The sequence below is a fragment of the Maniola jurtina genome, chromosome 12 (genome assembly GCF_905333055.1).
Source record: "Maniola jurtina chromosome 12, ilManJurt1.1, whole genome shotgun sequence".
NCBI lineage: Eukaryota > Metazoa > Arthropoda > Insecta > Lepidoptera > Nymphalidae > Maniola > Maniola jurtina.
In genome coordinates, this window is record NC_060040.1 from 8,219,677 (window position 1) to 8,247,420 (window position 27,744).

The 27,744-nt window shown below is 36.9% G+C and overlaps 1 protein-coding gene across 6 annotated transcripts in view; it reads left to right on the plus strand.

The window, feature by feature from the left end:
- The window catches only part of LOC123870005 (monocarboxylate transporter 10-like), a 156,961-nt gene that overhangs the window by 120,132 nt on the left and 9,085 nt on the right, over window positions 1-27,744 (plus strand). For 2 of the 6 annotated variants that reach the window (XM_045913157.1, XM_045913156.1), the window contains exons 2-7: window positions 3,158-3,690; window positions 16,322-16,495; window positions 24,033-24,192; window positions 24,630-24,937; window positions 25,576-25,797; window positions 26,266-26,403. In XM_045913157.1, the coding sequence (XP_045769113.1) occupies window positions 3,408-3,690; window positions 16,322-16,495; window positions 24,033-24,192; window positions 24,630-24,937; window positions 25,576-25,797; window positions 26,266-26,403 (1,285 nt within the window). In that variant the 5' untranslated portion in view covers window positions 3,158-3,407. The remainder of the gene's footprint in view (window positions 1-3,157; window positions 3,691-16,321; window positions 16,496-24,032; window positions 24,193-24,629; window positions 24,938-25,575; window positions 25,798-26,265; window positions 26,404-27,744) is intronic. The other 4 variants (XM_045913154.1, XM_045913153.1, XM_045913158.1 and 1 more) reach the window with 3 other exon arrangements.

Below are 27,744 nucleotides of genomic sequence, written 5' to 3' on the forward strand. Positions count from 1 at the left end.
TTTTTAAAAGCTATTTAAATAAATAAATCTTTTATTTAAAATCACATTGCAAACACAGTTCACCAATCAAGACACGGCAACATACAGAGAAAAAATACAAAACTTACAAATAAACTGAAATATCTAAATAGGCTTTCCATGCATTTCAGAGAGAACCACCGCCTATTTCTTCAAATACTTCAAATTTTTAAATTTCTTCAAATCTAAACCCCGTATTTTTGATGGTGGTAGCCTGTAAATCAAAAAGAGGCAGGTGGCAACCCTACTTGCCACATGACATTACAGAATGAAAAATTGTTTTCATTACTCGGTAAGCCTACTGCCATAGTTTCACAGAAAGTGTGACGGTAGTTGTGACCTCTGATTGGTCGACTCTCTTTCACTATTTGCTAAAATTGATGATTGCAACAACAATTTTTTCTTTTTTGTAATCAAAAACAGAACACGGACGTCATACAGGTTGACTAATTGCAATCATTTCTGACCGGCTAACATTGTTCCGCTAGTGGCTCAAACTCACTGTCGCAGCAAGAACATGGTAAATTCAGCCAATCACAGCAATTAGAATTGGTTATCACAAATGCACCGATCTAGGAACCGAGAATACACGAACCAGGGCAGATAGAGATGAGAACAATAATATCATACGTAGGAAATCGACGGGGGATCGTTGACAATAATCCTCTTAAACGCCGCCGTAACAGCCCGAGATCGTGACAAGCAGACAGACACTTTGGCATTCGTAATAATATTAAAGTTGGATATCTATATGAAGTTGGTTTTCTTAAAATGGCTACAGCCTAAAACTGGGCCTAAAAAAAACTTGCTAAGTTGTTTTTATAATATCTGCAAATGGGACAACTCAGTTTCTTTCTCAGGAAATAATAATCGGTAGCAAGAAGTTTGGATTTTCTCCAAAATGGACGCTAGTTTAGATAGGTTACATGCTTGTACTCATGGCAATGAATAATGAACTACCAAAAATACACCTAAATATTTGTACTCTTGTTATAATTTAAAGAACCTTCAGCCAGGCGAACGTTCAACTACTTACCTATAACTTGTATACATTTTCCGGGTTTCCAGTTTTTCAAAAGCAAACATAACTTTCTACCTTATCCTGTCTGCTAGATTTGTTTTAAGATGGAATCCGAGTTATTTTTTTGCTTCAAGATAAAATATATAATTCTGTCGTATATCACACTAATATTATAAAGGCGAAAGTTTGTATGTGTGTGTGTGTGGGTGTGTGTGTGGGTGTGTGTGTGTGTGTGTGTGTATGTATGTTTGTTACTCCTTCACGCAAAAACTACTGGACAGATTTGGCTGAAATTTGGAATGGAGATAGATAATATCCTGGATTAGCACATAGGCTACTTTTAATCCCGGAAAATCAAAGAGTTCCCACGGGATTTCAAAAAACCTAAATCCACGCGGGCGAAGTCGCGGGCATCGGCTAGTTTTGATATAAGTACTAAGTCTATGCCTATATAAGTACTATACCTTTGAATACATATATATTAAATAGTATCTCTGCCTTATCACCAAAACTAAGGCGCTACTACAACATTCCATACAGCGCGCGCTTGTTTTTTTTTTGTTTTAAGAACTTAGAAATGTTTCTACGTAAGATAAGCGTAGGATAGAACGAGTAATCGATGGTAATATTATCCAAAAGCACGATTCTTATTAAAAGCCTGAAAAGGTATACTCTAACTAGAGTATTTTTTCATATGACCATTTTAAGTATTCTTCTATCTACAGAGGTACTTAACTTCAGGTGGCATTTTTGCGCCATTAAGCAATTACTCGAATATACCTAATAATAATTTATATTACGTACTGTCAACTTATGAATTTATACCTACGCATATCTTAGCAATTTCCACACCATTTGAGTGCGGTCCCTTACACATGAGGATATTACTAAGAACATAATACTTATCCCGCTCTTCTGTAGAGTACTGAGTGTAAACAGTAATTTATTCTCTCTACGTTGAGCAGGCAAGATTTGTCAAAGATATGACCAGAAATTACTCAAGTACTGTACGCAGTGAGCCGCGATACATGTTGCTCTTTTGTTAGATAGCTTATAAAATACAGCAACTATATTGTACATACTCTAAGAAATAACGATTCCACTCCACTCTGCAGATGTGTGTCAAGCCTAAGAGTGCGTTTGCACTGAAGTAGAGTGGAGCGGAGACGTGTTCAAAAGACTAATAAAACAATAATCATATTATCTTGATCGATGCAATTAGATGAACTTTAAAACGGCTTAGCAGAAAATGCGTAGGCTATAGAACAATGACGTCTTAAAGGATTTAATACTAGTGGCGAGACACGGTCTACTCGATTTTATCCGATGTTATTACATTTAAGACTCATAGATATGTCAAATCAATGTCGATAGAGAATCTTTATTTCGGTAATTTTCTTGATACCCTATCGATGGCAGAGCCATATTTACTTTGGAAAGGGGCGGCGGACAATCATGACTACGAATTTAATCTAAGTCTCTATCGTTTCATTTGGTCATTTACACACGCTTAAAACTCCATTTTCTTTTTTCTTCGAATGGTGTCGCTCCGTGTAATATTAAGTTCGAACGTTTCATTTGGGCTACTTTCACAATATGCTATCTAAATTGGAAATAAAAGCATCAAGCTTATTGATATTTACAGTACATATTCTTTAAACATTTTTTGGCTAACGAAATTACAATGCTCTCTAGAAGGAATATTCAATTATGGGATTGAAGCATGCATTATTTTGCGGAAAACCGTGATCCTCAAGGAACAACAAGCGTAATTCGCTATAATCCGTCAAACAGACAAATCTATTTGATACAACGTGTTAGCGTGCGTTATGCACCGCCCGCCCTGCCACTACTGAACATCCAGCAAAATTGTTTTTCCAGCATATTTAACAGTGGTAGGGCGGGCGCTGCATATCTCATGCTGCACTTTGTACCATACATATTTGGCAGATTATAGCAAATTAAGCTTGTTGTTCCTTCCTTGAAAATATTCCGTTACAATAAAAAGGCATCTAGATTCTAGCGGATAGAGAGTTTCGTGGTCAACGGCAAATCTAATATCGATAATAAGATGTAAGACGAATGCCAGACAAATTAAAAAGGTATGTATTTTAATAGCAAATTGTGAAAGAAGCCCTAAACAAAATTAATACAACCAACAGTAGTTTCAAATCTTCCCGCGGCACTCAGTGATGAAAACATTGAGCAGCAGTACTACGACTTGAAATTCAACAGTCTCAATAACTTGAGTATTGGATTCGATCTCGATTATTACTATTGGAGTGGTATGTGTGAGCGGACATGATCCGGGCTGTGTTTGGGGTGCGGTGATGCGGGCAACGCGGGCGCACGATGCGCGCAGGCTTTGATGGAAGAGTCTTGGTCGTCGGGCGGCGCGCCGCTGCTGCGCACGCGGTCCCTACCGCTGGTGCTCGAGGCGAGCGGCGGAGCCCCCGCACGCCAGGCGAAGCTCGACCCGCGACAACTGCTCACGCTCACCCGACACTACTACCCCGAAGGAGGATGGGGGTGGGGCGTGGCGGCGGCGGGGACCATCGCCCAAATGTTGGCCCATGGCTTGCACCAAGCTGCTGCTGTGTTGACTGTCGAAGTTGTCAGACGCTTCGGGCCGGAGGTGCGGATGCAAGCAAGTAAGACTACTTTTTATAGCAATGTTTTAGATTATAACCCAAAGCATAACAAAATTATTATAAAGCAATAAATGATTTAAAATTTCCTCGTCAGCGCCGCGTGGAAACTTTTCTGAGGGAAAATGTTATTTACCTATACTTTTTTAGATTAACGCTTTCGAATTAAATGCGATATACTGAGTTCTTTATGTTGAGACTTAATGATGCCCACGACTTCGTTGACTACGTGGATTTAGTTTTTTTTTAATCCAGTGGGAACCCATTGATTTTCCGAAAAATGTACCTTATATCTGTCTCCGAGATGCAAGCTAAGATCTCTTGTACTTACCATTTTTTTTAATGTTGAAACAGTTTTGCTATTGTTTTCCTATCGAATATCCCTCACTTCGTTCCATAGTTTAAGGGTAAGAATTTTAATCAACAAATTATATTATCTGTTTACAGAATATAAGAGTTATTCAACTTCTAAAGCCGCAATATTTGTACTGGAGACAGTCTGTGTAATGAATGTTTTTTCCAAGTATTTATTCTCAGCAATCATTTACAACTCCTTAGAGGTTGTCGAATTGGACGAAATCCAATCCGAGATACGTAAGTGCAAAGACAATAAGTTCTGAATGCGTCTGGAGAGTTCGCTAAGTAAGAAAAAAATCTGTGTATTCTTCAACATGTAGAATGTTGAAAGTATGTATTACGAAAAACATTAGGACTTAATTAGGTAGCTAAGATAATACCTAGATATTCTTAAAAGAAATAAGAAAAGCGTCTAACTATTCTTAGCCAGTGTTATTTTTTTATAGGTAAGTATATGACATTTAGCTAGGGCTAGTTGTTTGGTTATCATAGGTAAGACATGATTAGGTACTGACTATAAAATTGCATTAGTAGCTAAGTTATAGAAACCTAAATTATGGAAAATGTTTATTAGATCTCATTAATCCGTTTTTTTTAGATTTCCTATAAACTTAATGTATAATATGTATACAACTTAATATCACAGAAAACTATAGTGGTAAAACTACCTGTTGAAACAGTAGTTTAGCCTTCAGGGGTCCAGCGTCATGAGTCATGGGTCATATCCCATGAATGAACTATAAGGATAGGTGCGAATATATACCTGCCTATCTATACTAATAAATAAAATTGAAGTGTCTGTCTGTAATTTCGAAATAACTGCCTCATGTTAAGCTCATTCAGAATATTATAATGCTTATTTTTCTTGTACTTGGTATGCTACAGTAGAAAAATTTATTTCAGAATAAATTAGAAGCATAACAAAAGCTGCGGCAACTAGATTGATCACACAAACCTAGATCAAGAATACGATATTCCGTAATATTTCGACTCGTATTTAACAGGGCTCTCTCCGTCACTCGCTTCATACAATCGTAGTTCCAATTTCATTTGAATATTAAGCAACCAAAGTCCATGAAATTTTGCAGACATATTCTAGAAACTAATATCTGTGTCTGTGGAACTACGTTTGTATGAAGCGAGTGACGGAGAGACCCCTCTTAAAAGCATAATAAAGAAAACCTTCATTTAAATAATATTATAGGCTCAATCCGTCCGCCCGCATATATTTGGGCCTTTCTATATTCCAATATTTACAATCGTGCATGTAAATACACTTTATTTAAGTGAGTAAATCAAACAGCCTCTCTGTAACTCCGACATTCGGGATCGTTTTACCTTTGAGAAGAAAAATGGAGACATTTTTCACGAACAGAAGCTTTATAAATGCGAATATCTACTTATTTCTAAAGAAAAACTGAAATTTATATCTCATGGTGAATACAAAAATTATTGGCAGCTCCCACATCTTCATATTACATTGTGGGAAAAAGTTTTTATGAAGTAAGATCATCCAACAAATCACAAGTGATTATATTATCTGTGGTGCGAATAAAAATAATCTTAGCGAAATCTGTAAGTTATTTTTAGCACCCTTTTATTCACGCTTCACTTGTGACAAAGTAGGTATAACCGATTTAAAGAGCCATGCAGACAGACGGTCTGCAAAGGCAACTGGAAAATTACAGTTTGGATGCGCTTTTTTACAGTGCAATTTCAGTACCTACTTACCCAATAGTTATGTTGACTGCTGAACAGTCTTAAAACATCACTCAAATTGCGATTTTTAGCTGGCTTGCAATCAAAATGCAGACCCTCCTTAAATTGGACCTTATGTTTAAGATCCTATGATGATCCTATATTGCACCTATTTAATAATATTATAGTCTAATAGATGATGTTCGCCACTTCATCCGAATAGATTTAGGTTTTTTAAAAAATCCGTGGGAAGTCTTTGATTTTTCGTGACAAAAAGTAATTAATTAGTAAGTAGACTCAGTCTTTGCGTTCGCTCGGTCAATTAGTTTGGAATTATGGATATGGACTATCAACTTTCAATTTAGTATTATCGAATTATGAAATTCCGCAAATTGATTCAGGAGTGATGAAAATAATTAAAAGATTAACGGAGCTTCTCGTTGAAACTGAGGCAATTAGAGATACGAATTTGCTACTCTGGGAAAAGTTGTTCAGTGTCATAAGCTGACTCACTTCATTAGAAAGCTAATGAACTAATGAAATGAAAGAGTCAACTCACCAGTTTTAAATGTTTAGATTGTACCTAAAAGAAAATTATAAAGGACAGCTGCCACTTTGTAAAGAGACGTACCAAAACAAGCAACGGAATTTGCCCTATTAGCACTTACATAATTTTTAAATATGTACTTACATATCAAATTATGTAGACATTCCCTTGAAGTGTTGGTAAAACACTATCATAAAAATTATAAATATAAAACTTCATTTTTTCTTTTAATATTTGGTGTACTTTTCTTTTCCGAGGCACGTGGGATTCTTGAGATATTATTATATGTACTTATATTTAAATTCTAAAGCGTTATTATGCCTACTCTGTGCGAGTGGAGTGAAACAAAGCCACCATTTTAACGGTTGGTAGGTACTCTTATGTGCCATTTTGGTGGTTCTCCTTTCTAAGTCTTAAATCTTCTATGTTTATTTCGGTTAGGTTTATTTATTGGTTTTTATATCTATGAAACAAGTACCAATCGTCTTTTCAGCCTTAACCTAATAATCAAAAATCAAAACGCCCAATGCTCAGATCGGAATCGAGCACTATATTGAAAGATCAGTAAATTCAAGACGCGCTACGCCATAACATATCCAAGAAGCTTATTTGTCTTACAAAACTCCTAATATCAAAGTAAGCAAAATTCATTGCAACCAGTTCAAACAGTTCACCGACGCTTACATAAACAACGGTGATTTTAATTTAAATAAATTCACTGACAAATTCAATTTTATTACCCGAAAACCAATCGTCATTCAGAACGTATTTAGTATCAATGATACAGTTTTATTTCGAGAGGAATACGGCCAAATGGTTTCAGTTACACTCCGATCGTAAAACTAACAGTCAATAAATATAACATAATGTGCTTTAAGTGTCGTCAAGAATCGATTATCGTATTTAATAGAACCGTTATCTTTATATCTGGCGTGATAGCCGTTCGCAACATTTCTAACGAATGGACCATCATAATATGAAAGTAATGTCCTCTTACGGGCTACCTCGGGTACAACTGCAAACTATAGATTGAATGGTTTCAAGAAACACCACAGTATAAAAGAAAATAGTTGTGATTTAGTTACCTACTTACCTACCTACAACACCGAGAAGGAACCTGCATGTCTGAGAGATCTCCATAATATTTTCAAAAGTAGGTCGAAGTCCGCCAACTAGACTAGCCGTGGCTAGTCCGGCCCACTACTGAGTACGGGTCTCAACCTGTACTCAGAAGTGGGCCGACGATGAGGCATGATGACGACCTATACCACGACTCACAAAAGAAGAAAACACTAAAAAAAGCGCACTGAATATTAATTTGCATAAATGTATCGGAACTTAGTCAGGTAGTTGATTGGAAGAACTTAGTTCTGCATCCGAATTTTACTCGATAAAAATGAAGAATTTACAAACTAAACAAACTTTGAACTGGATTGAGTGATCTAGGGAAAATTCTACTTCAATACTTAACAATTTTCCGTGACCTGAATATTAAAAGTTTGAAAATCCAAGTGCATCTTAACGACGAAGAAGATAGATCGATGAGTGCGACGCGTGTTTTTGACTTGATATTCACAAAAAGCGCTAGACCGGCAAAAAGGATAGTCAGGAGAGAGGTGGCCGTCCGCCTAACTGCCAATCATCGGCAATCGTTTATTAGAATCGAGACGAGGCGTGTGTTGCGCCGACCTCACGAGTCACGATACATTTATCATCCTAAAGGATGTTTAATATGTTTTGCCTCGGTGACAGCCTCTGTGATAAGCTTGTACAGCGACGATCATAATTTCCAAATTTTCATCACACGTTTCGCGGCCGGTGATTTGTGATTGTGAGTTGTGACGTACGTAATGGTAATTTTGTGTAATAAATTAACGCTTGCCGGGGCGGCTGACGTGGTTAAGTCATAGCTACTTTGTAGTTTCTTTGAAAGGGTCCTTTTATCTAGGTTATTTATTGTCTATTTTAGAATGAATACTGCTTTGAATAATACAAGGAAAATTTATTCTAATGAGGCTATAACGCCGTCCAAGTTACATTGCACACTAACCATTGAAGTTGCGTAATTCAATAGTTAGATGCAGCAGTGTGTTAGCCAAAATATTTATAAGAACAGTTACAATAAAATGTAAAGGAAAATCATGCGTTGCCTACTAATTTGTTTTGCCGCTGTTACATCTATAAATATTTAGATGCTGAATCATTCAATTGTTTGTCAGTCCGAATATCTTTAGAAACGTAGTTATTAAATCTCAGTAGATAAGCCTGCCAAGTTTCCTGCCATGCGTAAGCAACAACATTCACTAACAAATTGTAGCAATAATACTACATCTGATTCAACCCACGTATACGGAAGAAACTATGCTAATACACAAATTCCATTGACATTTCCCAGTACGTAGGTATAGTAGAAAAAAGCTCCTTCTAACTGAGGTTGCCAAGTTTCAAGAATCATGAATTTACGGATGAAATATTCAAATACAGACATTTCTATATTCATATAAAGTTTTTCTAAGAACTCAAATACAAGTAGGTACATATATTACTAAGTAACAAATAAGCAACTGAAAAAGCTCTGTTAGCAAAATGTAAATTAAGTAAGTACCTACTGTAATAAAGCATTGAATAAGTTTGATGTAGAGGCAATAGGCAAATAAAGTTTATGTGCTCCCGTGAATTTATTTGAAGAGAATACTTGAAGAGCTGGCGAAAAATGGTGTAGTGGTAGCGGTCAATGTACCTATGTGGTTAGATCAAAATACTTCTTTCTTGGATCCGGACGTTTTTGGCCCTCTAAACTTGAACTGATTTGCAAGCAAAACGGTCTATAACCATGCTAAAATTCGTGTTTTCGATCTAAGTACTTAAACGGTAAAGTTTCCGGTACTTTAAGGGTGATTATTACGCACTGCATTCGATCCGAATCCTTGAAAATACGTTCCGAAGTAGTCATAGAACTACATATTTGTATCGTATAGTTTACGCACGAGCTCCGACTTCCGTCATCTGAGTTCTCTCCGTCATCCGTGAGAATATCTCGGATGTGCCTTGGATTCAAACCAAACATAATATATCGTAGATAATATATCAAAGATGTCCACTGAATAGCTTGTATTTGGATCAGAGATCGGATTAGTGAGTAAGCAATATCCGAATTCGGTCCGATTTTTTATATCCGTAATTTCACGGATTCAGATCGGATGAGTGCGTAATCGCTCTTAGTCAGTTTTTTGCTCCTGCAAAATTTTAGTATAATATGCAATGACACCCTTTTGTTCGCCAGCTCGTCAACATTTATTATAAGAAATTGGACTTGCCAATCACCATCACCAAAGAAAAGAAAATCAATCTACTTAGTCAACCTGAATGGAAAACCTCGTCACGTCTATATAGATAGGTACTGTCTGTCTGTATAGTATTAGTAATTAGTAGAAATTAATCATAAGCTTTAGAAGAGCGATGTTTTATGATGTAAAAATATCCATTTTGGTTTTGGTTTTTTATCTTTTAATTCTACACCTGCCAGAACACGTCTGTTATTTTTAGAAATCCAATCTATCTATATCATTACAAATGACATAAATCAACAATTTCTCTTTGATATGGCTTAAGCCGGTGGGATTATTAAAAATAGCGTTATTTTAATCATCTTACGTTTTTAGTTCCATTTTAATATTTAGGTACCAGCTAACTCCCCTGGCGTAGTCGCCTGGTGAGGTATATTTATCACTATTCTAGAAACTAAGGCCCTTACTAATTTTACGCACTACGTACCTACCTACTTAAATTATTAAATATGTGTTCAGCTTTGGAACATTGCATAAGGTCGTCTCGTCATCAATATCTTAAAGACGAAAGTATCAATGTAATCCCGACTTCATTTATGGCGCTGAAACGTGGATACTGACAAAGGGCTTGCTTCATCAGTTTAAAGTCGCTCGGCAACTTATGAAGAGGGCTTCGTTAGGAGTTTCTCTGAAGGACAAAATTTGAAATGAAGAGAGAAGAGAAGATCCGTAAGAGAACCAAGACCATTGACATAACCCAAACCATCAGCAGATTGAAGTGTCAGGGGGCAGGCCATGCTTCCGTAGAAGCGATAGTTGCTGTAGTGCGCGTTTAGCAAGATGGACCGACGATGGCATAAAGATGGTGGCGGAAATATAGATAGTAGACCTTAACACTTTTAAATAATAAAATGTAGGTACGTGCTACAGAATCTTTAGAAAATCACTAAAGAAAATAGCCCGCAACGTTTCTAAATAGAATAAACTCTATTAAATAATATATTTTAAACATTAAATGTAGGTAGGTAAGTGCTTTCACGGAACTACACAAAATATTCATAATGGGCCTTACGACTATAGTAAATATCACCGGAATGCTATTCGCACGACTAGTCTAGAGAAATTATCTAAGTTCAGAAAAGCAAGCAACTCGAGATAAAGTCATGTCCAACTTAATTCAAAAGTTGAAATAACGTTGAACTCATGCCCGTAAAATGCAGGGCTTGTCAACACCATATGGTTAGTTTCCGCTGTTTGTCTCCTCATACCTACTTACTTGTTTGTCGTCAGTTTATAGTCTACAATCCAGAATCCAGATGCTTTCTTTTATAGATTTATGCTTGAACACTATCATATCTGCCTTGACTATTGGTTTCAATAGATTAATATTATCAAAGTGATCCGTGAGGTCGTATTTCATGTAAAAGGAGCCGAAAATATTTTTCCCTGAAAAATAATTCAATTGAGTTTCTAACTCAATATTTCACGGGCATCATCTAGTATTGGTGATGTAAAATATCACAAAGCCTGCCGTTTCTTTAGTCAAACAACAAAACCATGATACTTACAGTGAAACGTTTTCAAAGATTTCAATCTATTGAGACAACCACATATATAATATTTTCCCCTGCATTTGTTCCCGACTATAGAATAAACTTGTTTCTTTCTTTATAACCTTACATATTTCGTCTTTACTGCGGCTCCTTTACTATAATAGTCATTACTTAAAAGAAAGTTTCAGTTTAATGCATTTATAGTGTGTTTTGATTTTGTGAAGAAAGAGTTGAAAAGTTTTGTTTTATTTTTATGATGTTAACTTACACTTGGAGGGACTTTTTAAAACGTAATGCATATAAAGAAAGCAATTTAAACCCTCATATAATAATCTACTCCACTCGGTTGCCTTTTGGGTTCCATCCATAACTTTGGTAAGTACTTAGGTACCACTTTGCACATCTTGATAATGTCGATAGATTTCGAATAAGTGTAAATGTAGAAACACAAAATTAGGTATAAGATGCTTCCCTCGAGACTCTCGACTGAGTATCCGAACGGAAGTAGGTATTTGAGCATTGCACAGCTTTTATATTGGCTTGGCTTATACTAATAAGCTTGAGCTAATATTATCTTTCACGGTACTGAACTGACTAAACGCTCAGGCAATAGCGGCCAATATGCTGCAGCCTTAAAAGTTTTATTAATAAACGATTCTCAATTTTTTATAACTTAGTAAAAGTAACAAAAAAAAAAAAAAAACATAAATGTGTACAGATAGTCAGATTCTAAATGATGGATGGATGCATGGATTTAGATTTTCAAACATCCCACGGGAACTTTTCCATTTTCCGGGATAAAAGTAACTTATCTAATTGCGCTTTCGAGATACAAGGCTATCTTGGTTCCAAGTAGATAATTTCTGCAACTTCGTCTACGTGGCATTAGGTTTTTAAAAATCCCGTTGGAACTCTTTAATTTTCTGGGACCAAAAGTAGCTTATTTCCTTCCCTACAGGATGCAAGCTATCTCAATACCAAATATCAAAGTTGGTTTAACGGGTAGGCAGACAAACAGACACATTCGCATTATAACATTAGGTAAGTATGGATATGTACCTAGTATACAAAAATATGGCCTTATCGTCTTTATCGTTTAGTGGCTATGTCTACCAGGCAACCTAAGGATTAGGAAAATACCTATGTTATACCTAAAGAGATATTCCTGTTATATTTTGCCTATAGGTATCGTAAACCTTTATCGAGGTTTATTCTTAACAAAATGCAAATGTAATTTTTCCGAGTAGAACTTGCCAACACTTATTTGCCGTCTGGAGGGCAAAATAACCAGATAATAAGGTGTGCTTTTCATTAATTTACTTTTGTTTCGTCTCGCAAAAATTAGATGCATGACACGATGGCTGCAACAGATAAACAAGCTAGACAAAGCTACTCTCATCAATCTGTGTAGCGAGATTAAACATTGTCTAGTGGATTCATTCTTCAGATGTGTGCTGTGATGATGCGTTCTCAGCTAAGGCTTGGGCAGACAATACGCGCAGCGGAAAACTTGGCAGCGCGACTTTTAGATGCCAAAACAAAAGGATAGATTAATTATATTCACTCTTGTGTACCGAGGAAGAGATGGCAATAAATCAATGTTGCCCATTGCTTTATTTCCATCTCTTTCTCTCTTTGCTACTGCAGCCGTCGTCGTCACGCTTCGCCCTATGTCGTACTTCATACAATTTCTAGTAATTAAAAAGCCCTACATTCCCAGAATATCGTTTCTATTGGAACAATATGACGAGAGCTTTTTTGACACCGTAACCGCTTCGCTAATGATGTTTCAGTGACGTCATTTACGCTATATTGCGGCCGTTATGCGACTATTCTAGGAAAACAAAGCTTTACAAATCATACACGCGTTCAGTGTGACGTTGTCGTACTGCTGCCGTTAATCTACGTGTCTGTCCAAACCTTTAAATGTCGACGAACCTCTGGACTGTATAGGTATCTCCTACAACTCAGCTTACCACTTTTTCAATGTTTGTCAGACGTCCGATTCGACTCCATCGTGAACTTGGCAATAATACTTAAAACAATGGTCTAGAAGGTAGGTATAATTAGTATCTACTTTCGAATTCGCTAGACAATATGGCTTCGTTATTAAAAGTTTCATACAAAAATACGTTGATCGATTCAGATTCCTATCTAGTAGTCTCAGAAGCAGTTGTTATAATGGCCCTTGTAAATAATTAAGTAAGTATTAAACTCAACACATAATTTTGCAAATATTTACAATATAGGGACCTAGGTACTTTTTGAGTTACAAATACGTAGATCAATTCCTCCTCCTACACATTTATGATCGCGACTTCATCAGCGTGGACTACACAAATTTCAAACCCCTACATAGATAAATCAACCAGTCAGTCAGTCAGTCAGATTTTCCTGTTATATATACGTTTAGATTTGAGTTACATTTCGTTTGTGTTAGGAGTTTTTATGAGCATTGTCCTTTAAGATCCTTAATTCTTTGATTTAAAAACTTAAGTACTCAATTAGACACTTATCTAAGCTCTCTGTACATAAACTATTTAGTCGTAAACTATTCTAAGCTCATTATTCGCGGCTAAAAATTACGGCACATAGCTTCTCTGATAGCTTAGTAGCTTAGTTGGTTCAAAAAGTTTCAAGCGCCGTCCGTGTGTTCGTATATATCAGCAGAAATTGGCTCTTAGTACTGCATTGTATAGCGTCTCTGTGCGAAGCCTTGTAAATAGCGAAATCGTTTATGAATTAAAGATGGTTTTGAAATACGGTTTGAAAACTTGTGTTGTAACTTTAGACCACAATACTTTACTTAGCTTTACTAAAGCTAAGTGCTTGTGACTATGATGTAATTTACGCCAAATTTGTAACTTGTCAGTAAAAAATTAGTAAGTACCTACCATTACCTACTTAGGTAAAATAAGCAATTTTTTTTGAAGTATTGGCTAGAATAAAAGCAAAGAAAGTATTAAAGATATTAATTTGTACAAGCTTAAAAACTGTTTATTTCATCTCTTATAGTAGGTAATACCCTTTTTTTATGTAAATGTTGCACATAATTAGATTTCACGACTACATTTCTCGCCTTCAACTTTATTGCATCAAATAAACTTGGTGAAGTCCATAAAACGGTAAAGTTCAAATTTTCACCATTCAAAGATATTCGTTTTAAACTTTACATGTACTTTTCAAATGCTTAGATTCCAGTGCGCATTTTACAAACCCAGCGTTTAAATTCTAAAATTCTAAAAACTAGTTTGTATTCGTTCTAGTTTAGCGATCCCGCTCGGGGAGCATTTGCAAATATATTTGAAAAGACTTGCAACCAGCACTAGGTACTGTAACGTTTCGGAACTGTGGAATCTATTGAATACTTCGCTTCTTCTATCACTAAAGTATTTACACTACGAACTTGCTTATCAAGCTAGTTCTTGCTTTACTATCTTATTTATTACGAGCTTTTAAATAAGAAGAATACGTCAGTGTATACTAAAATACTGGTTAGATCCCGATTCCCGACCCAGATGCACGTACATAATTTTAAAACAGCTTTACCGATTTATGGCCTTAGAATTAGATGAAACGACTATTATTTTCTTCTACCGACTCGAAAATATAGACTTAGGTATATATTATATACATAATAAATGTTATGTAATAAAATATACGCGAAGAAGACGCGGAACGCCATGAATAATTCTAAAATAATGGTTTCTATAAATTCATGTCGTGCTTCTAAGGCAAAAGATCATGAATTACTTATAATGTAGCTGTAGCTATGAATCGCTCAGTGTGACTGAAGATGGCCAATGAATGAGCCACTAAATAAATCCTACACCAACAGTCGTTATTTTAATTGCCCTGTGGCATTTAGAAAAGTAAGCTGTGACTTGCGAAACGAGCGATATCAATAAATCTGTCTAATGCCACTTTAACAAACGTCCAGATTATCTTTTGACTCTTTATTTATTTTGTTTTTATCTGCTAAGAAACTACAATACAATATAATTAATGTAATTCTTTTTTAGAAAACTTCAATATTACTCATTTGTTAGATAGAAAGATTAATTACAAAACTTGTGCAAGTGCCAGCAGCTGCGGCTGAATTTATCTCTTCTATTTAAATTGTAGTCCTTAATTCGCTTTGTTGAATTTCTTTTGCGGTTATAATAATTGTAGCAAAAGTAGCTATGTTCCCTAATTAAAGTTGATGCGAAAATGTACTAAGAAGTCAAAGAATATTCACGCCTTTCATTTTCATATTTAAATGGCCTAGTTCTCGTACAGTTAAACGGTAAATAACGCATCGCAAAAAAAAAAATTTAGTAATTTATGAAACACGTTCATGATCAAGTAGGTGATACGATTCCTAAATAAATGGGCTTTTTCTGGATTAGCAATTGCATCCTATAAAATATTAATTTTACAGAGTTTCAGTACAAGTTTATTTCACCGGAAAACCACGACAATTTAGTGCCGTAAGATAAGCTTTAAAATTTACGAAAATTTACAATCTCATCTTAAAAATATGAAACCGGTAAATATTTTTGATAACGGTATATACCTATTACCTACCTACCTGAATATTTTAAAGGAATTTACGCAGATAATAAATGAAAGCAGCCCAGTCCTTTACAAGGCAAACGAGATGCTTGCACGGGGATCTTTATGATTCTGGATAACAATAAAATATCAAGATCTTTTTGTGGTCGCCGTCTTGTAAGCTAAAACGTGACTGCCGGCGTTTCTTCGGCATTTTGCTTCATAATTAAAGAAATATTTGCGGTTAATAGCTGCTTAATTTCACAGATGTCCCGCGTGATTGCATATTATTTCATTTTTTGTACAACGTGTTAACATTTAACGCCTTTTTTATTATACTTAATTAGAAAGTAAATGAGAATCGGCTCATTAGGGGGTTGAAGTCATGGTTTTTTTTAATATTTTCAGGGTTAGGGTGCTAATGGGACTCTATTACTAAGCCTCTGCTGTCTTGGCGCTATAACAACAACGAGAACGAATTTCAAAATGACCGCCATGTAAATTAAAAAAAAAAGTGTTATTTCTAATACGACATAAAGAGCCCTTGACCGGTTTTTTTTACTGTACACAGGTCGAAAGTAAATGAGATAGGGGCCATTAGGGGCGCTGAAGTCATAAAATTTTTCAATGATTTTTTACTGGTTCCTCTTTTTCAGGCTATCTCGGCGCGTTATCAGCGGGTGTGGCTCTAGCATTATCGCCAGTGACAGTGGCGCTATGTGTACGGAAGTCTACTCGAGTTACGGCTGTCGTGGGAGGTCTGATTGCAGCGCTCGGTTGCCTTTTCACCTCCTTCGCCACACAGTTTCACCAACTCTTCTTCAGTTACGGTAAGCTCAGCTTTTTTCAATACCAAGCTAAAAACTGACTGTTTTCTCGACAGATGGTTAGTGTTGAGGTGGAACCATGGTAACCTGGAAGTTTCTTAAACCCATATCTACATCTACTCTGTTTTACCCGCTATCGTAATAGCTAAACCGAGTCTTATAAGGTTCAAGAATTTTACTGAAAATTATACCCACATCTTAGGACGCCCACAATTAAGTTTAGTATAACGTTTAAAATATTCAGTTCTGCATAAAACTAGTTTTTTCAGGGGTTTCTTCATAATAGCTAGATAACTATTATGAAGCTGAAATGCTATTATGGGCTGAAAGGCATGCAGATGCATCATGCATGCCTTTCAGCCCGACCTGTCTAGTAGTTTGAGCCGTGCGTTGATAGATCAGTCAGTCAAAAGGAAAAGATGACTGATCTCTTCCTTTTACATACTTATTTAGATAAACAATTAATTGAACCGTTAATTATTGGTTAATTCGCTCAAAATCGCGAGGCGTAACTTCTGACAGCTCAATTTATTTCACTTCCATTTCCGACACCGTTTAAGAACATCAAAGTGTACCGTAATTGGCCCAGTGAGTAAATGAACGGAATTCAATAAACTGCACGTACGAGGCCGAACGAAAATAAATATCTTATCGAAACTGCCAAATTACGACGGTTTTATCATCTTCAACTTCTGAATTAACCAAAGGTAACTTCGCAATTAATTTTAATTAACGAAATTGACAACTTGAGATTTTTCTCTTAACGAAATTGTGGAATCGTGAATTTGTTGCTAATGATTTAGCATTGATTTTATCAGCTACATTGAGAAGTACCTATTGGCAGTAATTAATTATGATTGAGTACCTATAGGTCAAAAATATTTTAAAAATCTTGTACAGCGCATACACACAAACCCAATGACTAATACCACTACAGACGAATAGTTCTTATTTCATAGCTAGGTATATGTATTGAGTTTGTTATTAAATTCTGACATAACATCCATGCATTACTACATGCCTATGTCAGAATTTAATAACAAACTCGAAACATTTATCTAATTTTTATCCTAATGTGGATTTGTTTTTGATGCCTAATATTATCGAAGCGTTGAGTAAAAAAAAAATTCAAAAGAAAAATAAAACCGACTTCAAAATTTTTTATTTAACAATTTTTAGTGGCCCCACTGTACTATAATATGCCATGCCCAGTTAAAACCCTACTGTTTACTAAGCTATTACACTGATCGCGAGCAATTTGCTCTTATCCATTGAGGAGTTCTGTTCTCCATCTCCAAAGATATTCAGCAGATCTTCAGCAAATTTATATGGGACCACCTGCAGAGTATACCCTTTCAAACAAAAAAAAAAAATCCAAATCAGTCCAGGGGTCTTTGAGTAATCAGTGAACATACGTTAAAAAAAAAAAAGATTCCGACGAATTGAGAACCTCCTCGTTTTTTTGAAGTCGGTTAATAGAATGAAGCACAAAACAAGTATCTAGCTACCCAATTAGCAACTTAATGAAAAACATTTCTAAAAGTTGAGTTAAGAAGCAATATGAATAACTTAACAATTTACAGTCGTGAGTCGACACAGCGGGTAATAGCAGAGAATGCAACATTGCGCGATCTTTTCGCATTCTAACGCCATCGAATAGCGTCGCCACTAAAATAACGCTGTGTTGCATAAATGCACGCGCTAAGCTATCTTCAAGGATAAAGGCTTGGACACACCAAACGTCTAACGACAACAACGCTTTTGTCTTACATTTTTAGCGCCATCGAAAACTGTCGCCACAGCACGCGTACACTTTTTTTTTTATTAGATTTTTTTTTTTTATAACCATAAAGTACTGACAGCAGTACTTTATTAGAATTACAATCTAGCCTACGAGTAAAGCTAATAAGTAATATTATGTTAACCTAAACTTATAAAAGTACTTATATCTAAGAGTCCGTCCATTGACATATTTCTTAGTTTATCGTTAGTTATTATTTTATGACACTTTGTTCTTGTGTTCATTAGATTATTATTAGATGACTGTCAAAAAAAAAGGGAAGGAGTGTAATGTTTTCAAGAAACTCACATACATAATGTGAGTTTCTTTATTCCACCATAACTTCTAAATGCCTGACCAGGTTTCAGATGTGTGGAGTATCATTAAAATTCCTTACATCATCCCGAGTGGCTATAATTTTTTTGAAAAAAACATTATGGCGGCTGTATGTATGGCATCATTTTCAAATGTATTTTTTTTTTACTTTTTAGTTCGGTTTTTAGCAGGGCAGTCGAGTTTTTTTTATCACGACTTGTTTAAATACTTTACTTATTTACTGATTTAATAGATAAAGGATAAAGAAAACGTAAGGAAATACTAGTCATTAGACTATTTTCAGTTCTTTTTAAAACCTGGTAAAACTTTTCTGCTCTATAAAATAAGTACTATTAGAAATCGCGTCCGCTTCGCTTGCGATATTATTCAGCATCTCACTGCTTAATAAAATTAAGCAAGAAATACGTGTTATTTATTTACGGGCTCCTCCAGAGGTTAAATCCTTTAAAAACAACCTTATCAGCAAACGGGAGCCTCATTAAATAATGCCGCCTCGGGCCTCCAGCGGGCTAAGTTCGCCGCTGTCGAACTTTATGTCCAGGCCTTAAAGGCACGCGTTAAGCAGGCTATCTTCAAGGATAGCACCACAGCTACAGACAGAAATTGTATTAGCATTTAAATTGAAATTGTACAGTTTGAACTGGATACATTTTGACCGACTCCCGACAAGACATCGCTAATCTATATCAAAGTACCTCAAATGACTAAGTAGTTAGGAACTGTTTGAATATGCAACTACCAGAAGGCTGCTGCGGCTTATGAATATTACCAGCAAATTAGCACTTGACCGGTTTTAAATGACCACTTAGCTTAGTTGTTCATGTTGGCATGTTTTGACCACGTTTTGACTATCTACCTTTGCAAATTAAAATGCTCTCTCCACGTGAATTCAAAATCTGCTTTTGTAGCAGCCTCTACACTTTATTTTACTTTACCCTCCCACTTTAGTTTAAGTTACCCAAACGCGGTTAAATTCAGTCCGGGATTGGCATATTCCGAGAAATCCTTGTAAAATAAATACACAACTCTCTTAGATTTCCAATGCATCTTTGTCCAAGCAAATTCTATTTGCCAAATTGACATTCTAAGAAGTCTCTGTGGTTTTATGTACAGCCAAGTTGAATATTTCAGGACCCTCTTAAAATTCCGAATCGTAAAAAAGCCGCAAACCTAAAAGTTTTGTGGTTTTACTTTTATTATACTTACACAGTATTTATTTTAAACACGAAATACGATTTACAATTCTATCTTCTTCGTAAGTCTCGAGCTTGTAGTTTACAGATAAATAGGGAGTAGCAAACATTAACTGTGTTTGGTTTACATGGCGAATCCATTTGAAAGCGGAAACATTACCAACAGCCCAAGCACGATCAATGCGAAGACGCTTTCTCGCAGCGACAATCGTTGTAAATGATGTAGCAACACCATGCGACAATAAGGCATGCTACAAATGGAAACAATAATTTTGTGGACCTAAGCAGCCTGTGGCAGGCTGTGCTTGAGACAGTCTATTTTATGCTGAGATAACATCGTGGTGAAGAATTGCATTACAGTATCACAATCTGCCGAGGACCCTTGACTTTTTTTTAATGTATAGACTAGCGCTTGGCTGCAACTAGACCTGCTTGCAAGTAATGATGGAGCCTATGATAGAGCACGCTTGCTTAACTTGAAGTTACCTATAATAAAGGCGGAGGGGCAAACTGATGCCGTAAAGACATTCCATGTCCTTATTTTTAATTATTATTTAGCATGCAGCCCTGTGGCATGCTTCAATGTCGCACCGTGTTGCTCTGGCGTAAAACAAGCTTTATATAGATGGGAGATAGAGTTGTCGCACTGATTGTGTTTAGGGTGTAGTTATCAGGAACTTCACAATATAACTGGTAGGTCATCATCATTACCCATCGCAGGCTCACTACAGAGCACAGGTCTCCTTTCGGAGTGAGAAGGGCTTTTGGCCATAGTCTACCACGCTAGCCAATTGCGGATTGGTAGACTTCACACACTTTTGAGAACATTATGGAGAACTCTCAGGCATGCATGTTTGTTTCCTCGCGATGTTTTTCTTCACCGTTAAAGAAAAGTGATATTAAATTACCTAAAACCCACATAACTCCGAAAAGTTAGAGGTGCGTGCCCGGGATCAAACCCCCGGCCTTCGATTAGGAGGAGGACCACTAGACGAGGCGGAGTCCTAACCACTAGTCTATCACAGCTTCTAGTACTGGTAGGTACTAGGTACATAGCCACACTAGGTATTATCATTTGATGTTGAACGGACAAGGAATATCGTATTATTGACTCTCACAAATGTAATAAAACTTTATGAATAAATCGATCGATTCAATTTAATGTTTCCTGCAATAAAATTAACTACCCTATATTTTACAGTGGTGGTGCTTAATGTCATAAAGGATAAGTTCAATTGTTTCCTGCTTACATTGAATCCATATTTTCTTTAGCAGGTAAGTAATTATCGTGACACTAGTCAGAGACATAATTGACAGAACGCAAACAACATTTTTCAAAAATCGAATCGACACAATAGCCTAGTGGTTAATAAGACGTCTGCCTCCTTTTCAGGAGGTTGGGGGTACAAATACAAACGGAACGGAACGGCTGAACTGATTTAGACGGGACTTTCACAGACAAGTAGAGGATTAATCAGGGAGTAACATAGGGTACTAATTTTTTCCGAATTTCAAAAAAGGAGTTTTTTATCTATGTATACCGAAATCTCCGAGATTTCGGAACCGATTTGCTTATTTTCTTTAATCGATAGGAACCTTGCGACATTGTCTTTAAAAAAATTTGGATTCCTACTCCTCAATCCTGATGCTGCAGAGAACCTGACCACCAAAGCTGATGGGATTTAGAAACTGTCGCTTATAAATTGATATTGAAGGTATCTTTACGAAGTAAAGACTTTGTCGTTGAACTCGGGGACCCAACTCCTCAATCCTGATGCTGTAAGGAATTGCATTCCTAAATCCTGGTTATCCCTCGGAATTTTTAAAGCATCATCCATTCAAATGTATTTACGTGGTACAGAAACAAGTTGCATCCCGGGTACGGGCTATTACGGATAAGCTACTTTTGTTCTGGGAAATCAAAAGTTCCCACGGGATTTTTAAAAACCTAAATCCACGTGGGCTAAGCTGCGGGCATCAGCTAGTATATTATGTAGGATATACCCTTCTTTTCTGAGAGGAAACTCGTACTTGTGGGTGATGATATTGATGACGATGGTAACAATATCCTGTAGGCAATTTTTATCAAATTGAACAAATTGCTAACTGTGTGTAAGATAGGGTAGGTAGGTGTAGGTGGTAGTATATTGATAGTTTTCAATTGCAATCTATTGCGAGCTGTAAATGTACGAGATCATAAATATGCCGATACAGAATTCACGAGTGCAGTGGAGGTAGTAAACCTCCACCCACCGACAGCACGTGAGAGAGGAAACCGTCCAGGATATTACAGCTTATAAACCGGGGACTGTTCGACGCATAACAAATGACTACCAATTTGAAACGTCGGTTGACTCAGTTGCGATAGGAAAACTGTATCTTATATCCAAGATGTTTGTTTGTAGCTGTACGCGTCATCATCATCATCATCAGCCCATCCCCAGCTCACTACTGAGCACGAGTCTCCTTTCAGGAAGAGAAGGGTTTAGTTTGTCTACCACGCTGGCCAAGTGCGGATTGGCAGACTTCACACACCTTCAAGAACATTATAGAGGCCTCTCAGGCATGCAGGTTTTCTCACGATGTTTTCATTGACCGTTAAAGCAAGTGATAGGTACTTAATTGCTTAAAATGCACATAACTCCGAAAAGTTAAAGTAAAACGAACCCCTGACCTCCTGATCAGGAGGCTGTCGTCTTAACCTCTAGACTTAGAATAACCACCCCTCTACACTACCACCGCATCAACCATGCAATTTTTTGTATAACTAGCAAAACTTAACAGTAAAGGTCTGGACAGACCATAGACACGATTTTTTCGCTACGCTCGCTCCTATGGGACAGACAATAGGCGATGGCGTGTCTAACACAGCTCTGGCGCAACGTATATCTATGGAGGTTACATTAATGTATTCGAAATTATTGTGACAGGCGTTCTTTCATAGACAAAATTTTCACGGAACATCCTAAATACTTAGTTCACAATAATTGTGAACTAAGTTTGGCTCCAAATTATTTGGAGCGTTACCTACCTGTTTGTTACAGTTTGTACCTACACTCGTTCTGTGTTTTACCACAACGGTGGTTCTGCTATACCTTTGCCCTTTGTCTGGTCCTATAACTGCCCTGTCCTAACTGATCAAGAATCACCTATGAATAGGTACAAAGCCCAAATAGCTGGATGAGGAATGACGAGGATTGAAGGAATTGCCATTATTTAGAGAGAATCCCACGGGCTTAAAGAAGTAGGTTGCGAAAGGCAGATCTTAGTGAAAAATAACTTTATTCTGCAATTCTATTTTTACAAAAATAAGTTTGTTACCCACATAAAATTCTTCTCAGCCATTATCTCTGTCTATAAAATTGATCTCCATTGATAGTCGTATAGATAAAATCCAAGTTAAACGTTCAAAGACTGTTTGGAATCCTATAATTTGATCACGTCCATCCGATCGTCGGCACCCTTAATTTGTACAATTCACAGCCAATCGTAATGTAATGCCATGCCATTCTCATAGCAATTGAAAAGAAAACCTTTTCATTTTACCTAATAACGTGTAAAAGCAGATTATTTTGTCCACAATGCGAGATTCAGATAATTATTTACCGTTTATAGCAATAGAGTTAGGACAATGGCAAGTAAGTAACTCGATTAACATTATATTCAGTAAGCTGAAAGTTTGTTTCAGTTCTATGAATAACTTCTGTGTTTATTAATAAAGTCAGTGAATTCAGAAATAATTTTGTGTATGAGGTTGCAAACACCGTTTCTTACAAGTTGCGACTCACGTCAAAACATTAAACGCTAGAGTTATTGTGGGAAACAGCGGAACATCGTGGGATTATCAGTAGGAGGTCCCGAGTTCGATTCCTGGCAGGGGAAATTTGTAGTTTTATAATTTCTTTTCCTCTGGACTAGTCTGGTGGCTAGTTACCACCCTACCGGCAAAGTCATACCGCCAAGCGATTTGACGTTCCGATACGATGCTGTGTAGAAACCAAAGGGGTTTGGGTTTATTACAAACTGCCAAACTCCTTCCAGGTTACCATCTTAGACTGCATCATCACTTACCAGCACGTGAGATTGCAGCCAAGGGCTGATTTATTTGAATATTTTTTTAATTGTCCACAGTAATTAGGTATGTCTCCTGTTCGTCGCATTCTTAGCAGATATGGTGGCTTTGACCACACTCGGCCTACACACTGTTCTTACATAGTTTTTTATCTTCTAGGGACTGTAGTAGGAGTGGGGGTGGGGTTAACTCGAGACTGCTCTACGTTGATGGTGGCTCAATACTTCAAGCGACGCCGCGAGCTGGTGGAGATCTTCATCGTGAGCGGCAGCGGCCTCGGTATCGCCGTCATGTCGACCTTTATCAAAGGAGCCATCAGGTACCTAGTGTAGAATTCTTTTTTTTAAAGAAATTTTATGTTGTGAAAGCGTTGACCTTTCTTGTATCGTAGAAAACAATAATGTAAATAGATATTCGTTTATCTACCATTGTGAGAGTTAATAGCGGAACTGGTGCTACACATGATTTCTATCATAACTAGAGTTTGATGTACTGGTCATAAAAGTTTTACTATGTGGCCACACCATAAAATAAGGTATATCTACGTAAGTATAGGTAGGTTACCTAGATTACCTACGCCAGTTTATTTATAGGTCACAGTTTTAAATCATTTAAGATTCTTTAGACTGATCTGCTTAGCCTTGAATACTGCCTTACAAGGCATTGCAACGCAATAGCTTATTTTATGGATGCTTTCTATATATTTATAGCTTTATCTTCCTAACTACCTAAATAACTATTTCTTTCAAATTATAGAGCAATTGGATGGCGATTAGGACTGCAGGCAGTAACCGGAGTAGTATTCGTCACTTTCATACTCGGCACGTTCTACCGTTCGGCCTCCCTATATCACCCCCAAAGACGCGCCATCCTACATCTTAAAAACCAAAACAAAATCAAGCGGAAGATGAAAGACAGAAGCAAGGCCGACGACAGACAACCTTTCTTCGACTTTTCTACTTTGAGATCGAAAACTGTGAGAATCTTGCTCATGTCTACGGGGATATCGGCGTTTGGGATCAACACGCCTATATTTTACTTGGCTTATCATGCCGAAGAGGAAGGTAAGTCATCGTTTTAACCTTCGCATGAGCGGGTTTGTTATCTGATTTATTTTTATTGTCAACAAAGCAACAATATCTTAACAAAACTTCCTTATCAGATGTAATGTAGGTTATCTGCTCTCAATACGAACTTCTTATATGGAAATTTTTTTTTCGATATCATTTCTTAGTGGATGCCCACATGGGGGTCTATGTTACAGGTAAACCTACCTACATGCTAAGTCTCAAGTTTCTAGACCCAGCAGTTTGAGCTGTTCTTTGATGTCAGTTACCATTTAACTGCCTCCTTGGTCTAGTTGACCGTTAGCATATTTTACTGTGGCTGACAAAGTCGATGGGATTCCCTGGTGGGACCAAAAATAGTCAGATATTGGGTGTTAGCCCGGACTTAAGACAGTGATGGTGTATAAACCCCCCCCACACACATGTGCCACATGTCCTGCACAACTCCGATCGTATCGTACTTATTTGCTTTCAGAGAGAGAATAGAGGATACCTACACCTGTGTATGCGCACACACGTCTTGTGCACAATAATATTACCGGTGTAGATGGATACTCCTACATTATTATTCGTTTATTACGTATAGACGGTTAATTGTACTTTTACTACTTTTACTTTCTTTTTTTCAATCACAGGTCTGGGGGACACTGCAGAGTTACTCCAGGCATACCTCGGCCTAGCGTGGGCGGTGGGTTGTGCAGCGTTCGGTCTGTTGGTGCGGCAGAAGTCAGCAGAGTGCCGCATAGCGAGGCAGTACCTCACGCAGGCTGCTGTGTTCGTGTGTGGGTTGGCTACCATGGCACTAACCGCTGTTGAAGGTTCCTATAGTGGATATGTCATGTTCGCTTGGGTTTACGGTTAGTTAAAAAATATACCTACGCTAGTCTTAAAAGTTAGTGTCAGTGTAAAGGAGAAGCATCGCCGAAGAGCAGCACTTGGCCCGTCTCATAAAAAAAACCGGCTGAGTAGTAGCAAAGCGGCCATTCCATAGAAAACCGGCTAGGTGGGAGTCTTGCGCACCGAGGGTTCCGTACCTTGGAAGGATACGTGTATTTATTTCGTATCTCCAACTGCAAAAGTTTGCAGTAAGAAGTATTTTTATGTGACACTATAAATTATCGATTTTCGGATTTTTTCTTTCCTACTTGTGCTGTGAGACCTTCTTGCCAAATCTCATGATTCTAGATCAAGTGATCGAATCGTCCAATATTCAGGAGTGATGCAGATTCGATTCCTGCCGGTTCCACAATTTTTTATTTGTTATTATTCAGAAATTCCCTTGTCAAACACTAGTATAATAATATAGATACCAAATGTAATTCTAGGTATATTCTGCGGTGGCTACCACTACTCGCTGAAGATGTACACGTACGAACGCGTGCGTTCGCGCAATTTCGCCCGCACTTGGGGCTTCGTGCAATGCTCGCAGGCCGTGCCTATCGCAATCGGCGTGCCGCTCTCTGGTAACTAGCCAAAAAATTATTAAGTAAAACATAATGTCCCTACTAATAATTAATATTATCAAAGTGAAAGTGTTTTTGTTTGTTGGTTTGTCTGACAAGATATCGGGCAGAAACAGATGGGTACCTATTGGTTTAATAAAACTGCCATATCCCATCCAAGTCGCTTTCATCTTAGACAGATGTATAGAGTGCACTTTAAGAGGAAAGCCAATGCGAATGACATAGACGATTTCACCTTCAAACTAGCAATTTTGACATGTCATGACCCTCTATTGACAATTAATCAAGCAGACATTTCAATCTGCGAAATTTACGCGGACTTTTAGTATTTTGACGTAGGAGGGTAAAAGATCCAGTAAATGAACGAATAAGGACTACCCTGACATTGACCTAAAATTAAGGTATATGAGAATCGTTCTATATATAATTTTTATATTTTGTGTGTCTGTACACAGTAGGTATACACTCTTAAATTATTTAAATATCAAAAAATCAAATAAAATGCGTGGTATTAATTATTATAACTTATTTTATTTAACAAAAGGATAAATTGCCAGTAAATGAACTGGGAATTTCAGTGAATGAACGAACTCTATCTAGTGCATAAACTCTCGATTCCTATTAATAAATAAATTCTTAAATATATTTTCGGCTTGGAATTCAAAAAAAATTGTCAGATTTTCACAGTTTTTGACTTATTGTATATTTTTTTCTACATTTTGCGCGATAAATCAAAAACTATTTTACATAATAATAATAAATAAAACCTGTTTTAGAATGTATAATAGAGCCCTTTCTGTATAATAGAGAAAAACTTAATGCCCATGTTGCACCCAAGTCGCTGGAAGTGCAACATCAGCTGCTGAATGTTTTGAGAGTAGTGAGAACAATATACCGTAACACATGTTATCAGATTTGTTCCTTTGAGCCGAGAAGCCACATGTTCTGATGCTTTTTAGACAATCTAAGATCTCTCATTAAGTGGTCCAAATCATTTTGATTGAATAGTCTAAGTTGAGATGTAAAAGTCACTACATCGTCACTACCTTCTGAAAGTTCTTGAAGTAGATTGGAGGTACTGGGTTGGGGCTGAGGTACAGATTTATCACCAGAAGTCAGAATCGTTCTAATTGTAGACTGCAAGTTACAATAGAGTCGCTTGGAACAATTTTTTTGCTGTTTCTTCTGGTTATATTCACAATGCAGAAATAATAATCATCATGGTGTTTAGATGGTTCGCGCCAAATTATAATACTTTTTTTAGTAAAAGTAGGGTCTATTCTTATTTGCTCATAAACGCAATGAGGAAATACAGCTTCCACATATAAAAATTTGGAGTCC